At 46.9% G+C, this 15,620-nt stretch overlaps 1 protein-coding gene across 1 annotated transcript in view; it reads right to left on the minus strand.

Moving 5' to 3' along the window:
• COL27A1 (collagen type XXVII alpha 1 chain) overlaps positions 1-15,620 on the minus strand; it is a 164,343-nt gene that overhangs the window by 63,098 nt on the left and 85,625 nt on the right. Inside the window, exons 20-25 of the mRNA XM_072883342.1 lie at positions 14,665-14,718; positions 14,307-14,360; positions 12,293-12,337; positions 10,864-10,917; positions 9,370-9,414; positions 1,206-1,259 (exon numbers count right to left, since the gene is read on the minus strand). Coding sequence (XP_072739443.1) covers positions 1,206-1,259; positions 9,370-9,414; positions 10,864-10,917; positions 12,293-12,337; positions 14,307-14,360; positions 14,665-14,718 — 306 coding nt within the window. The remainder of the gene's footprint in view (positions 1-1,205; positions 1,260-9,369; positions 9,415-10,863; positions 10,918-12,292; positions 12,338-14,306; positions 14,361-14,664; positions 14,719-15,620) is intronic.

The following is a 15,620-nucleotide window of genomic DNA, read 5'->3' on the forward strand; positions in this document are numbered from 1 at the left end:
TCCCCATTCAATTCAGGGCTGCAGCTGCCATTGAGACAGCTCACTCAGGCACCAACATTCTGTGTAACCACCTCGGACACATCACAGACTCTATTCCTCTGTTTTCCTTCTGTAAAACGCAGCCCACATCACATCGTTCCTTTCACTTCTTGTGTGCCTTGACAGTTTGGACTGAGCCTGCTTCTGCTACTGCCCCACCAGAGACCATCAGTGCAACGGGCTTTCCAAAGGCTGCTGCAGACAAGCAATAAAATGCATTTGCTGCAAACTCAGTGTAACTGTCACAGAGTTTTGACAGCATTACCCAGAGGACAGAGCTTGAAGTAATAAAAGTGAGAGAGAGAACTGATGTGTAGAATGCATAATTTTATGCTCTTTACTATCTTTATGCCTGGACTGTGAATAATTAAACCACCAATGAAAACCAGCAGTCTGCAACTGAGATACAATGAATGACATAGATGATTTGCCTTTGGAAGCTACTCCTGAATAAAATTTTACACTCTAATAGAAAACAAATTAATGTCCATTTACATTTTTATGGAAAATAAAGCCATTTTTCTTCCTGAAAGAAGCATGTATCTGTGCTGTACACAAGAGGGCACCAGCCCTTAGTACTGTGCCCAATGCAACGACAGGGGCAGCTGGACCGGATGGTCCTCATCGAATAAAAAGGGAAATATTTGGACCAGCCTTTGCTTGGATAGGTGGCTGCACTCTTGTACCTTCTCCAGACCTGAGAAATTGCTGAATCCTCCTGTTCAGTGCAGGCTCAGCCCTGGTCCTGTGCAACCCCACTGGCCACTCAGCATGGGCTTGCGAGCACTTCTCTGCACAACTCTGTAACCTAAACTCCTTGGACTCCTCCCGTGACCAGCAACACAGGGCTGATGGGTCCCTCATCCCAGAAAAAACACAACTGACTGTTAAATACAAGCTTTCTGACAGATTATGAATTAATAAAGCTTAAATTTTCAGAGAATAGTTGACAGCATCTCCTTGGAGGGCAAGTGTGTGTTAATTCCTAAATGCAAAGTGTATTATTTTTGCCTGGCCCAAGACTAGCTCAGACACCCTGGATGTGCCGCATTCTCAGCTGGATGTTGCACTGACATGACAACTTAAATCTCCACAGTATTCTTCCTGCCCCAGTCTCCCTCATCCTGCAAAAGTTACAACCACCAGTTCATTGCAAGCAATCTTACCTTTTCTCCCACTATTCCAGGCTCCCCCACCGGACCAATGAAACCCATTAGACCCTGAGGAAAGAGAAAAGCACAATTAATTTTCAGTTTTATTTGCTGAGAAAGTAAACAGTTTCTTTGGTCCACCTTGCTGGTTGAAATAGCACAGCATCCCTCATATACTGCTCAGTAATTCCTACTGGCTACCAGAGCGGACAGAGTTGCTCCTGGCCATGGGAACGTCTAACTCCACAGCTGGTTCTGCTTTAGGCGCCAGCTGGAACGGCAGCACTAGGATCTGCAAGAGTCACAACACACAGTATAGGGGATGAGTTAAGCACGTTTTGTAGAAAGGCTGAGTCCATAGCATGGCTTTGTTTTGCAAGCATTTCCCAAAACGTCAGTGCAGCTTCCCCAAGAGCATCGATAGCGGGAGCTCCTGGGCTGCACAGACTCTGAGAGTTACCATCATTTTAACTGCTGTACTGGGTAGACTTCCTCTGGGTTAACCTGAGCTGCCTCAGACCCCTGTGCAAACTAATTTTGCCCTGGATAGTGTCATGCTGTTGGGATGTCAGCAGGAAATAAAGGTCCAAGGACACAGCCAGAGGGGCCAGCAGGGCAGCAGATCTATCACGCTACTCAGAAACGATCTTGGAAAAAAAACCCAGTCTAAGCTCAGGATTTGTCAGGATTTAACAACGTTTGGGATAACAAAGAAACAAACAGAACTGCTCTTAATTAGGAAGATGGAAACAGATGCAATCTCAAGCTAAGATTCCTGAGAATTAAAATACAGCAGCCTCCCTACCAACTTCAGTGGGTTTCTGGCCCTAGAGATGCAAGGGACTGTCCTCTCTGCCACAATAAGCTCTCTCTCTTCCACTGCATGATTCTCATGCAAGGGTCATTGGGAGACAGATATCTATGTTTAGTTCCTCCAATGAGTCTGTAACTAGAGGGATACATCTCCTGCTGAAACACTTCATAACCTGCCCACAGTTGGCATGGGTCGTGTCAAATCAAGCCATGCCCCAGCTTGTTTGATTTTAGGCAACAGTCTGATCAGTACTGCGAGGTGGCTGCTGAGCAAGTCAGAGACAGGAGATGGATTGTCCACTAGTATCATCCTACTCTTCCTCTTTTTAAAAATAATTTGAAATCTTCACAATAAATTGTAAAGTTCCTCTATGCAAATGCATCTCACCTTTTCATTTCAACATCAAGGAGGTTTTCAAATGACATACTCAAGGAAACATTCAGCATGAACAAACACAATGGGGAGAAAAGCTACACTAGCAAGGCAGCTTCTGGAGTGTGGTCTCAGAAAAGGGAGAGCTTTTCACCCTGCTACCTCCTTTCTGGGGTGACAGCAAGAAAAGAAGCAAAAGTTTCCTCTCTTCATTGCTTTCTCCGTTCCCAGCTGGCCTGACACGTGTGCAGTTCGTAGAGGAGGTCCCTGCAGTCTGTGCATTGCTGTGGTTCTGTTTACATCTGTGCACTGACAGTGTAAAGTGATACCCCCAGCTACAGAGGAGCATCCAGCACCGACAGAGCAGCCTACTCACAGGTTGTGCAACTCCTCCCGCCACCAAAAGCCTCTCTCTCTCTCCATGAAGTTACGCTCACAGTGTAAAGCTGTAGCTCAAAATTACCAGCCTCATTGCTATTTTCATGTGTGTGAGGCTCAGCAGACCCATTCAGAGACATAAAACGCAATGTGGGTCACTCTCCAATGACTTTTAGATGGAACAGCTTCTGACGATGACTCCAAACACCGAGAGACTTCACGCATTAACATTCCTCACATGGTGCAATTAAATGCCATCCTTTGAACATCACTGGAGATAGGAGCTCCTCAATGAGGCATGCTGATGGGCTCAACAAAAGCATCTCTCACTCGGACGCTCAGCTGGCTTCGCCTCTTGCAGGGAGCAGCCACACACTCTCTGCTCTGAGCGGCCCTTGTCACACTCTGGCATGGGAGCAACATCCAGGTAAAAACTGTTTGGGGAAAACTCATGAGAGAAGGCAAAGAGCTCAGCGGGTACGTCGAAGCCTGGAGTTAGATGCTTGCATTGGAAATTCATCCAGAGATGATGTCCCAGGAAACTGGCATGCTACTGTGCCGTGATGGAAATCTCAATTAACCCTGGGAAGACTGGTCTACTATCCCGTCAGCGGCTGGATGTCACCAGCCCTTCTGACATCAGCTCTGAAATGGTCTTTGCTGTTTCCGAAGCTGAAGCATTTCCAGTGCGCAAGTGTGCCATTGCGGCCAGGCTGCATGGGCAAGGCACATGCACAAGCAAAGCAGTGCTGGGCTCGGCAGCAGATTGCCCAACGCAGGAACCAAATGGAGAGCAGGCAAATTTGCAATATCTGCATATGCAAGGTTGCCACTGGGTGGCATTGCGGAAGGCTGCGGAATCAATTATCCTTTCAATTAGACACAAGTGCAGATACGTAGCTGATAACTGTATCCAGTTACTGAAGTTTTCCAGTAGCCCAAGGCAGCGAAGAAGGCAAATGTTAAGGCAGAGGAGAGAATGACAAAGCAATGAGATGAAACAAGGAAATGCATTGCTAGGCAAAATTAAGATAATAAAGCAAGAAAGAATAAATCTGTTCCTTCATTTCCAATTTCTCAAAAAACTGGCAGAACTCACTCTCTCCCTGGGAAGATGCTGTCTTTAAGATGTTTCTGGGTTACTTAGGTCAGTCCCTGCAGAAGAAGAGAGATCCCTGCCCTTGCAGCAAATGTTGCTACCATTCAGAACAAGGCTGTTTCAAAAACACTTCGGAGGGGATCAGGGTGCGGCATTGCATATCCAAACTCAGGCTTGAAGGCTAATACTTCTGATACGCTGTCCACAGCAGCAGCATCTCCCCCCCTAAAAAGTCTCTAAGGAATCTGGGTCATGAAGCGAGATACATCAGTTGTGCTTCCCAGCCAACCTTGTGGTGGTCTACAGATGGTTTGCAGAGCACCGATTGCAGCATGCCAAGCAGCCCACAAACCCAACACCTTCCTGAGACTCCTCTCGCTGTCACAGATGTGCCATTTGTTATCACCGCTTGTGCAGAAACCTGCCAGCACTGCCAACGCAAGCGGTGTAGAGGCAAACACTGCACCTGCTGGGCGGGTAAACATCAGGATGGAGGGGGAGCGCAGCCAAATTATGGCCTGGTTTTCACTCCAAAAATGGGGAAAATTCTGTCTGCACTGGTACATCATGTTTCTGCTGAAGGGAAGATCACAGAATCACAGAATTGTATAGGTTGGAAAAGACCTTTAAGATCATTGAGTCCAACTGTTGACCTAACACTACCAAGCCCACCACTACACCATGTCCCTAAGCACCTCATCCAAACGGCTTTTAAATACCTCCAGGGATGGGGACTCAACCACTGCCCTGGGCAGCCTGTTCCAGTGCTTGAGAACCCTTTCAGTGAAGTAACATTTCCTGATATCCAGTCTAAACCTCCCCTGGCGCAACTTGAGGCCGTTTCCTCTCGTCCTGTCACTTGTTACCTGGGAGAAGAGACCGACCCCACCTCTCTACACCCTCCTTTCAGGCAGTTGTAGAGAGCGATGAGGTCTCCCCTCAGCCTCCTTCTCTCCAGGCTAAACAGCCCCAGGTCCCTCAGCCGCTCCCCATCAGCTTTGTGCTCCAGACCCTTCCCCAGCTTCGTTGCCCTTCTCTGGACACGCTCCAGCCCCTCAATGTCTCTCTTGTCGTGGGGGGCCCAACACTGAACACAGGATTCGAGGTGCGGCCTCACCAGTGCCGAGTACAGGGGGACGATCACTGCCCTAGTCCTGCTGGCCATGCTATTCCTGATACAAGCCAGGATGCCATTGGCCTTCCTGGCCACCTGGGAACACTGCTGGCTCATATTCAGCTGGTTGTTGACCAACACCCCCAGGTCCTTTTCCACCGGGCAGCTTTCCAGCCACTCTTCCCCAAGCCTGTAGTGTTGCATGGGGTTGTTGTGGCCCAAGTGCAGGACCTTAAAGATGTCACTGCTCCCTGTGTACCCAGCAAGAGGAGCATCCCATGGTGTGACCATGGTAGAGTAGGGACCGAAGTGAGATGGCAGAGCAGGGACCCTGTGACATGGCCAGGCTTCCAGCACAGTAGCTCTGTAGTGTTTGCAGCCAATACTGTCTGCTCTGGGCTAAATTAACTAACGTTGCTGTGTCTGCAAGCAGACACAAAATGAGATAGATATGTCTAGGCAAAATACATCTTGGTAAATTATTGGGAGTATATGAAACAACTGGGGGAGATTGGGTAACGATATTTTTCACCGGCCAAAATGGGATAGAGACAAAAAAGAACACAAGAAGCAAAAGATTTAGGTTTTAAGAACCAGAATAGCCACTGGTGGCAAATATTAAATCAAAGCAGACATGAATTGTGGCCATTACAGTAAAATGGCTGCGGCAAAACATATTTTTCACAGGTTCACAGGCTTGAAAAGAAGCCCTGCATCAAACACGACTCCAGGCAGTGTGTGTAATGATGCACGTGAAGTCCCAGCAGCAGTGGCTGCCCGGATAAAGGCCCACAGTATACAGGAAAGAATGTAAAACATTTATATTAGACGGGGAGTTCAGCATGTTGCTCATGATTCAGTCTGCTGTATTCCCCAGCCAAGGGCATGGCGGAAAAGGGATGGAGATTGTTAAAAAGTTGCTGGGGGCTTGGGGGGAAGGAAAGGGGGGGGACTGGCGGGTTGTAATTCCTAACTCCTGTCTGGCTTACCCCATTTATTGTCCAGCCCTGTCATAATTAAGCCCCCCCTCTTGGCTGCATCAACAGAGAGCAAGTCAGCAATGAAGCCTTGCATAAATCATAGCCCATTTGAGAGAAACAACCGAAAGGCGAGCCCAGTGTGAGCAGGGTCTCCCAGGGACGGACCGCCAGTCGCTCCCAGCAGGAACCGATCATGGCCTTTCTGTTTTACTGGTTCGCTAGAACTCAAAACAAAACAAACCAGGGACAAAGGACGGGAGGGAGTAAATGTACAATCCTCCCATTCAGATGAAAGAAAGGGAAAGTAAAACAGTAAATATCACAGTTTAAGGGAGGACGCTCTGACCCACAAAGAAAAGCCATGCGGTTTAACCCCCTGTGCACCGGAGCTCAGCCGTATCCTGGGGCCGCGCTGGGTTCCCACTGCCCTCTGGGGAGCGAGGGAAGGAAAGGTGGAGACACTCGTCGGATCAAAGAGGCTGCACACACTACAGCGCCTGTAAATCCCTGAATGAGAGGTCTGCAGCTCAGAAAGAGACACTCTGGAGGGGAAGGTAAATGCGTTGGGAAAGGTGCTGCTCTAAGACATGGGAAATTCTGGTGCAATTCCCTGCTTGGTTCGCAGCGACCCATCTGACGTTGGTCAAGCCAATCCATATCTCCGCAGGTCAGACCCCACCTGCAAACCTGACATTATAGCACATTACAGCTTGTAAGAGCACCGCAAGGAAAATACGTTAAGGAGATAACCGATGGTGCTGGTTTCCTTTGACAAATTATTTTAGAATAATATCTGATACTGGGACAACATGCTTCTCCCTTGAGGGAAGAGACAGAAGGGGTCACAGAGTGACTGCTCCTCCCAGCATGGTGCGATGGGTGCATGGCTGACCCCAACATCGCCATGTGAGTGAGCAGGGCTGTCACTTCTTGTACAGAAGGAGGGATTCAGAAAGCTGTTCCTGCCGTGACAGGATCTCCTCATTCCCATTAAAGACGTAGGCCAACCTTAGACTCTTTCGGTTGGCACAACTCTTCATTGATATTTTCAGTCTGTAGGGCAGAGCTGGGTGGGTCCATGGGCTTGCGGCACCCTTCCCCAGTTTGTTATCCTGCCTGCTGCAGGGTGTTGCTTCTCCCACAGGCCTGTCTGACCTTCAACACGGACATTTTGGTGACATCCTCCTGCTCTGCATTCCCAGCTCTGGAACAGGAAGGCTGGTGGCCTGGGCCAGAGGCCCCTTATTCTTCTTCATGTCCTTCTGCCTCCATCTACTGGCAAGGAAGGGTTAAATGACACATTTCCAGGGTACAGGGGAGCCCAGCAGCTGGAGTCCTTCCAGCATATGAAGACAACAAGCATCTTATGAATGAACTTCCTGAGTCAGTGTCCTTGCAATGGAAAAACAATGCATCAGGGACTGCCCTGTGGCTTAAAACCTCATTTTTCCAATGAGAGCTCAAGTGTCACTGGAAACCTTACAGAAACTCCCATGTTTGCCTAAAGAGATGTCCCTAAGAAAGGGAAGAGAGCTCCAATGAGATGGATGGTTGATCTTTTCTCATGCTGTTATACTGAGGTTTCCACTCAGAGGGAACCTGTATGGAGGGCAGAGCAGCAAGTCTGAAAAGTTTGACCACTCTTCTTGTGCCCGTGGAACAGAAAACATCAAGGCCTCCACAACAGAAAACGGGTGAGATGAAGGTGTCTTTTAGTGCCAAGTGACCTTGGTACCCTGACCTCTCAGAGCTCCGCAAAAAACCAACCCCGCCCCAACATCAAATGCTGAAGATTAGGTGGAGGGAGGAATGAAAACCCAACACTCCAGCATTGTTCAACAAAGGTATGATGGGGAAGGAGGTTATTTCTCACTAATCTGGCGTGACATTTTTGTTCTAATGACTTGACTGGTACGGAAATGGAAATTCTTTCTGGGTGATATTTCTAGACAGAGACTAATTGACTAAGAATAATACAGGTGGCTTTCATACCACTGTGCTGGTTTCAGTGTCAGCAGAGGCCAGCTGTGTTTTCTTTTTGGTGAACAGTGTCTACAGTTTCCATCCAAGGTCAGTCCTGAGGGATGTTAAAGAATAATAATCCTAATGATGCTTTGTCCTTCAAGGTCAACATCTTGCTAAGGATCTCAAAGCATTTCTAAATATTCATTTTTAACTGTAATACAACAGTATCCATATGTGCCACCTGAGAACAGGAGGCATTGTGCTAAGCACTGTTCAGAGCTGTCTCATGCCTTCCACAGAAGGGGATCTGAGGCACAGAGCACTGGAAGGTGTTGCCTGAGATCGTGCAGAATCTAATAAAGCTGCAACTAGAACTCAGATATCTGGAAGAGCTTTGCTTCTTCAGTTGTTGCTCTTCATAGAGTAAATTATTAACCACAGTATAGAAACAGCTCTAATTTCCAAATAGGAATAACTATCCTTGATATATACTGAGACTCATTGGATTGCTGGTACTGAAAAGGATCCGCCTTGTTTTTTTGGACTTGCTTGGTCAGAAACCCATGGAAGAAGCGACTCCCAGCTGTTGCATACAGGGGAAAGAAGAGCCAGAGAGGCTGACAAGCTAAACCATACCAAACTTGCTAACCATTCAGCAGGGAAAGTGCTGGGAAGGACAGCCATGCTAAGAAGCAACACCCTCTTTGCCACGGCCAGCTGCTGCAGCCAGCGTGGTGTGGTCATGTACGAACGCACAGAACATGTCGGAGGCTCTGTGGCTGCAATTTCAGGGTTGGTGGTGGACAAGTTGGTTGGTTTCAATCACAGAGATGTGGGAACAATTGTTTTTTTCCTTGATGACTGTGGTTCCGCTGAAGCCTACAGGGATGATGCATGTCCCCTGCTACCCCAGCAGAAGGTTCTCTCTTGCGGTACAGTGAAACACAGCTCAGTGCCTCTCTCTCCCAGGGCCTGGTGTCTTCAGCTGCTGTCTCCGCTGCTCCCAAAACAATTCAGTGGGAGTCAAAGCAGCACAGCACCAAAAGCAGAGGATCCTACCCTTAAAACCTACATAGGTAAAGCCTGGAAATTGCCCTTTTAGGGATAAGAGGAATAATCTTTCTCCTGACCACGGCTTTGCCTCCTTGAGAAGCACAGCAGTCATATGTGCTGTACTGCTGCCGGTACTGACAGCACATCCACCTGAACTGTGACTTTATCAGAGCACTCTACCTATGGAAAAACCTCCAGTTTAAAATAGACACCATGGTCACTGTCACTGCTGTTCACCAAGAGCTTCAGCTGGACTAAGAGCACCCCAGCTGGAGCACCAGGACTATGGACAGGTTTGAGGTGGCCAGAAGCCCCTGGCCACTGTCCTCTGCCTGCACCCTGGTCACCCAGGAGACATTGTACACAGGAGATCAACAAACAGACAAGGAAAACAAAGAGTTTACCTGCTCACCAACTTTCCCTGGTCGGCCACGGTTTCCTGGCTCACCCTGCAGGCCAAGGAGAAACAAGGCACACAGGTTACTTGGTGCTCCCAGTCAGACCCTCAGTACAACGTGATTCTTTGTACACCCATGATTTGGGCTGCTGTGTGTGAATCGTGGAAAAACTGCAAGGAACAACATCTTACGAAACCCACCGTGACTTGAAAGATAATCCAAAGCAAGAAACATAGCTGACACAAACATGGAGCAAAGACTCACTGTTCTGGAGAGAAATGCCCCAAAAGCAGCTGGTCATGCTGTGGTACAACAACCTTCACAAAACCAAACTCAGACACTGAAACATAAGCTTCCTGCTTTTCTGCAGCATAGCCCAGTCCTGGTTGCTTTATCCTCATGTTTAATAAGGCATGAGTTCTCATCAGGGATGTTCCTGAAGTTGGGCTGTTTCTGACCCAAGTAAAACAGATGGATGAAGACAGAAACACATCATCAGCAGGAAGAGAGGAGCAAAGGACCATGATTAACCAAAGGATTTGAGGAGCATCTAGGGAAAGCAAGAGTGTGGGCGCCATGGGAAGGTGTAGTTCCTGAATGACAGAGGAGAAGGGATCCAGAAAATTCACCTGCTGGTGGAAGTGTCACAAGAATAAAAGACAACCCAAACATTCCCAGGCAATGCAGCACCCTGATTCTGCTCTTGCAAAATCTCAAGCACAAGCGCACTACTATCACACGGAGCATCCACATGAAAACCACAGAAAGAACCCACATGAGCTAAATCACAGTGCAGGGTGAGAGAAATTCAGAGAATGAGAAAAAATGAGGGGTGAAGAGAAAAGCAGGAGGAGGAGAAGAATTTCAAACCCACCAGGGATAAGGGCAGCCGTGGCAGCACTCGAAGGCTGGCCGAGTGCCCCTGGACAGGCCATCCAGAGGCCAGACTCACCGCTAACCAGTATTGTCTCTGGGTGATGGCAGCTGTATTTTCTCAGTAGGCAGATACTCCAGATGTGCTGCCAGACCACATTTTTGCTATTTACTGTTTGAAGAGGTTGTTTTTGTTGGGTTTTCTCTTTCCTTTTGAGTGTGGGTTTGTGGAGCGGACTGCCCTGGGATGGCTCCTGCTGCTAATTAGGCAGCAAAGATAGGAATGATGTGCATTGTTTTAGAACAAAAACGTGGAGAAGCAATGGAAAATAAGATGAGATGATGGAGGGGGGGTTGGTTAATATCAAAGGAAGAACACACTTGTTTATAATAAAGCACATGGCTTAAAAAATGCATCCCCTTCGTTCTTTTTGCTGAAGAAACGAAGCAGAAACAGAAACCCCAAAATTCAGAGAAAAAGAAAAGAGAAATCCCCAGTTCCCCTTGCCCTCTCTGGAATGAACACCCTAGGCTTGGAGCATGGTAAAGTTGAGAAAAGATACTTCCCGCTTCCTTTCCTCCCTTCCACCCACTGCTTCTCTGATCGTGAACAAACGCTTTCCTCACCTTTGGACCATCGGGACCAGGTCTTCCTGGAAATCCCTTCCGGCCAGATCGACCCTGAAATACATGGAAGAACAATAAACATAAAAAGCTTGCAGCTGCCCTTGGTCACAGCAGTGTGTCTACGAACCTATTTGGTGCAGCTTACAAGCAATGCTCCCAGTGAATTCAGGGTGCTAGAGATGTAGCAGTCCTTACTGAAGCCAAGGCAACACAAGAGGAAAGCTCTGTGTCTCGAGCGACAGCGGGTTTGATCCATGGGGAACATGCCTAGACAGCTACTCCAAGTTTCAGCCTGTTTCTGACCCTCCAGCTCGATTCCATTACTTAAACATCACATCAGAAACATTATGCATGGACTATAATCAACCAAGCCAAGGGCTTTGTTGCTGCCCTTTAGTTTATTATGTGCCACATTCAGCTGGAGTTATTCTACTTCCAGCAGTTTTCTTGTAGCAATGCCAGCAAGGACACGAGCAGCCTGAGCATTCAAAGATGGTACTTTCTTAGTGTTGGCAGGGACTTGGCCATATAAGCTTCTTATGGGCTCCATCTCTGGCATTCAGAGAGGATTTGGGAGTAGGACTGTCACTACAGTGGGGGAAGCCAGGCTGACATTCACAGCTACAGCTCAGAAAAGCAGAAATAAACCTGCAGACCCAAAGGTTCATCTTGAGCCTTCCCTTTGGCTAGAAGAACACTTATGGTGCTGTCCCAGGCACTGGAGTAACTGGATTTATTATGTTGCTCCAGAAAGGAACAAAAGTGTCTACCAGAACAATTGAGGAAATGCAAGATAAAACATTTATTTTCTGATCCACCTAGAAGCTCCAGCACAGTTACCAATTTTCAAGATATTTTACGTGGATATATACATTGCAGATATATCCTGCAATAACAATTATGTACAAAAACATTTAAAAATCCTGAGCTGGCAAGCTCACAGATATGATAATATGTTTTTTGCTTCTTCTAACTGTGTTTCTGTGATACGTCACTGTGTTCAGAGAAATGTAGAGGTCAAAAAGGACTCTGTTTCACTGTCCAGTCTTTTTTCTTGCTTTTCCCTCTACTCATTGAAAAATACTATAAATCAAGGAAGAAACATCAGGGCTGGTTACAGAGGTGGTTTCCAGTCAACATGCTTTATCTTGAGGATGAACTATTTAAACATTAGAGGGTTTTTAAGCAAGTTATAAAATTAGAGTCCCACTCAACACCCCGTACAAGACACTGCCTTGACTTTCAGCCATCCTGGATCAAGCAGCTGAATCAAGCCCTGAACCAATACAATATTGAACCAATACAACATTTCTTAGAAGGGCAGATTACTTTCCAAACCAGGAGGTTTGAAGCTTTATGTTAATTTAACTACAATTCTATTGCAAGGTCCACAGAGCTGGTAGTAACTGAGTAAATGACTGAAACCTACCTCTGGACCAGGGACTCCTGGTGGTCCTAAGGGTCCTTCATCTCCCTGAAGTGAAAAGAAATTAAAATAAAAGGCAAAGTAGTGACAAAATTTGGACTCACCATGCAGCAAGAATGAAAGGTCTGTAGTATGAGCAGCAGTTAAACACAGGCTGTGTGCTCAGCTGTCACATTTTAACAACCAAGTCCTTCTGAATCTTAGAGCAGGCAGCTCAGCATCTCTGAGGTATCTCATCCCCCTCTCCCATCTCAGGAAAAAAAATCTAAAGTCAAGTCCTGCCAGCAAAGGCCATCCAAAATTTGACCTAGGTCAACACCAGTTGATTGGGCCTATCATGGGATAGGCCCTGTGGATTTGGCCCACAGGGCACCTTGAACATGCTCACATGACTCTGCTTCATTTGATTTGGCACGGATATGAATGCTGTAAAGCTCTCTTTTTCTTTCTTTCTTTCTTTCTTTCTCTCTTTCTTTTTTTGCCCCACAAAAAGGGTGTTGCAAAATCTCCCACAGAACCATTTGGCAACCGTATGAAGGTTTCCCTTTTGCTTTCAAATGGAACTACACATGCTGCAGGATGGAGCTATCTCAAAATCTCACACAGCAATTGGACTCGGTCCTCTCCCTTGGCTCTACACCAATTTCTAATGTGATAGGATCAGATCTACAGTTTCTAGGAGACCTTCAATTAAGCTTCACAAAAATTATCTCAAGTGTCTAAAACCAAGTGCCAAGAGAGAAATTAAAAGAGCCCTTGGCAGCCACAGTTCTGGCTGTTCTCATTTAGGTGGTCAGCCGTGGTAATGAAGTGGCACGAGCTGGCGGGCTGAAGATGGGACTGGAAGTCAGGAACCCAGCTCAATGGGCTCAGAAAAATCACCCACAACATGCCACATTTCTAAAGATGTAATCCACAGCCTTGACCTACCGCCTCGGGTAACAGCAGCAGTAAAGGCACAGTGGTGTGGTCTGGTGCACATTCGAAGTCCTTCAGCCCAGCTTATGTCAAAGTCCATGTCCGTGTCTTCAGTCTTACTTTTACACTCACTAACTAGAGTAAATTGAAGGCAGCTTGGTCATGCCTGCCTGAACCTGGAATGCAGGGTTTCGATTCCCTTTGTAAATTGCCTAGAATATTTTTTTTCCTATTTCAGTGCAAATAAATGAGCTAATTTGCATTAATCCCATTTAGAGAGCAAGCAAAAGAATTCCCAGAAAAAGTTAAGAATTATTAGTGCTATTAGACCGAGCTCCTGCCCATGCATGCACTGAGTATTATTTGCACAATGTCTCATGACCCTGGACAAACAACTTACACTGGCCTAAATGAGAAGAAACTACACTGAAGTCACTGGAGTTACAACGAGGTAAACAGAGGGCACTCAGGCCTTCTCTGCTGGTGCTATAAAGTATTTTCAGCTCCAGGACAATTAAAGCAACGACAATTGTCCCTTTTTAGTGACGGTGAGTGGAACGATGCTTCAAGTTTTCACATGAAGTGATAAGTGAAAGCTGCAAGCTCTGAGATGCTGGGGCAAATGAATCTTTGCAGAACAGCAATTTCAGTTTCTGTGCTCTTTTTACATAAGGATATTGCCCCGTGTGAGAGAGTGGAGTCTGCAGGTCTCACTGTTGAAAGAAAATACACTTAAAAGGAGCAGAAAGCAAAAGCCAGGTCAGGACATGCCTGTGCAAGGGGATGTGCAGGGAAAAGGGCATTAACGCCCGCTCTGGGTGTGTGTGGGTGTGGGGGAACAGACTTTAAAAGAAAAGCCAATGCAGACTTTAGGGTCAGCAGATGCCAGTAGTGACTGGAAGCAAAGATCATAGGACTGCAACTGAGGGGAAGCTCCTCTTCTGCAGGTCTCTGATCACTGAATATAAATAAGTATTTGCTTCCAGATTCAGAGGGACCAGAGGATTTCAGGTTGCAGGCACCAATTCAGCATGCATTAATCTTCAAAATTCAACATTAATCTTTAAATCCAATCTGCTTTTGGTCTGAGGACACTCACCTCTTGTCCAGGCAGTCCTCTTGTCCCAGGTAAACCTCGTGCTCCCGGCTTTCCCTGAGAAAGAGCCAAAGGAAAAGATACTCAGAAAATAGAAACATAAGCTCAGAAGGGCAATTAAAATGAGAAAGTCTCTTTCACAGCCACGGGACATCATCCAATGTCAATTCTGTTACAGAAAAAAATTGAAAAAAGAAAATCCTACACTTGGAGGGACCTCAAGCCAAACAGACCAAGCTGAAACGCTGGCCAGGACAATCTTTAGGAATCTCCAGGGCTTTCTCTCTCCCCTCTTCCCACTACTTTATTTTCCCTGGCTGCTTCCCACCCCACACAGAGCTTCAATCTCTGCTCCACTCACCTTCAGGCCTTCAGGACCATTTTCTCCTGGAGGGCCAATGTCACCTGGGAAGCCCTGAAGAAAATGAGAAATAGTCAGGGTGCATAGGTGGACTTTTGCAGCCAGCTTCAGAGGACAGCCTCTGTGAGAGTTTTAATTAAAGGCTAAGGGCCGAGGCATTCGTTACATGCTGGCAGTGTCCGTGTGTGGGCCACCGCGCAGCTTCTAGAAACAAGACGATGGGAGCAGCGCTATCGGTTTGATTCAAGAGCAGTCTTTCCCAGCAGCTCCCTTTAGGTCCATCTTCTTAGAAGATTTATTGCTGTGAGGGCCTCCCTGTCATCACACAGCTAAAAATGGCAATTTAGATTTTAATTAATCTTTATGAGTCAGTGCATAATCTCACTGCTCCGAGAAACGAACTGCACGCCTCAGCGACAACGGGAAGCAGGCGAGGAATCAGGAAAGGTGCTGACATGCTCATTAGCTGCCGCCTTCAGCCAGGCAGCGACTCCTTTCCACCCACCAGCCCTTTGCTGAGGAAACAAAGGAATCTGTGGTTATTTCCAATAGCAACAAAGAGGAACGATTGCTAAGTGGCAGCACTTGACTGAGAGCCCTTCCAGACCCAGCAAAATACCAGAACATTGATGAAGGGAAAATAGACCATCAGTTGTGCTGGAAGTGGCTCTCTAGCATCTTACGGATGTTCTCTGGTTGCTTATGAAGGAGAAAAACGACAGTGTGCTGGGGGAAGCTGGTCCTGTGTTTAAAGTATCACTGTGACAATTTTTTTTGTAAGGGCAGTAAGGGTCTTTTTCTACTTGAAATGGTATTTTGTGGGGGAAAAACTGAAAAAACCCTCCACAATATCTATGACAAAAAGTGGAAGGAAAAACCAGGAAACCGTGAGATGTAGAATGGGTCACAAACCCCATCTCGGTCCTCCCTACCACTCATCACCACTCATGTACCAT

The sequence above is a fragment of the Ciconia boyciana genome, chromosome 18 (assembly GCF_034638445.1).
Source record: "Ciconia boyciana chromosome 18, ASM3463844v1, whole genome shotgun sequence".
NCBI classification, from domain to species: Eukaryota; Metazoa; Chordata; class Aves; order Ciconiiformes; family Ciconiidae; genus Ciconia; species Ciconia boyciana.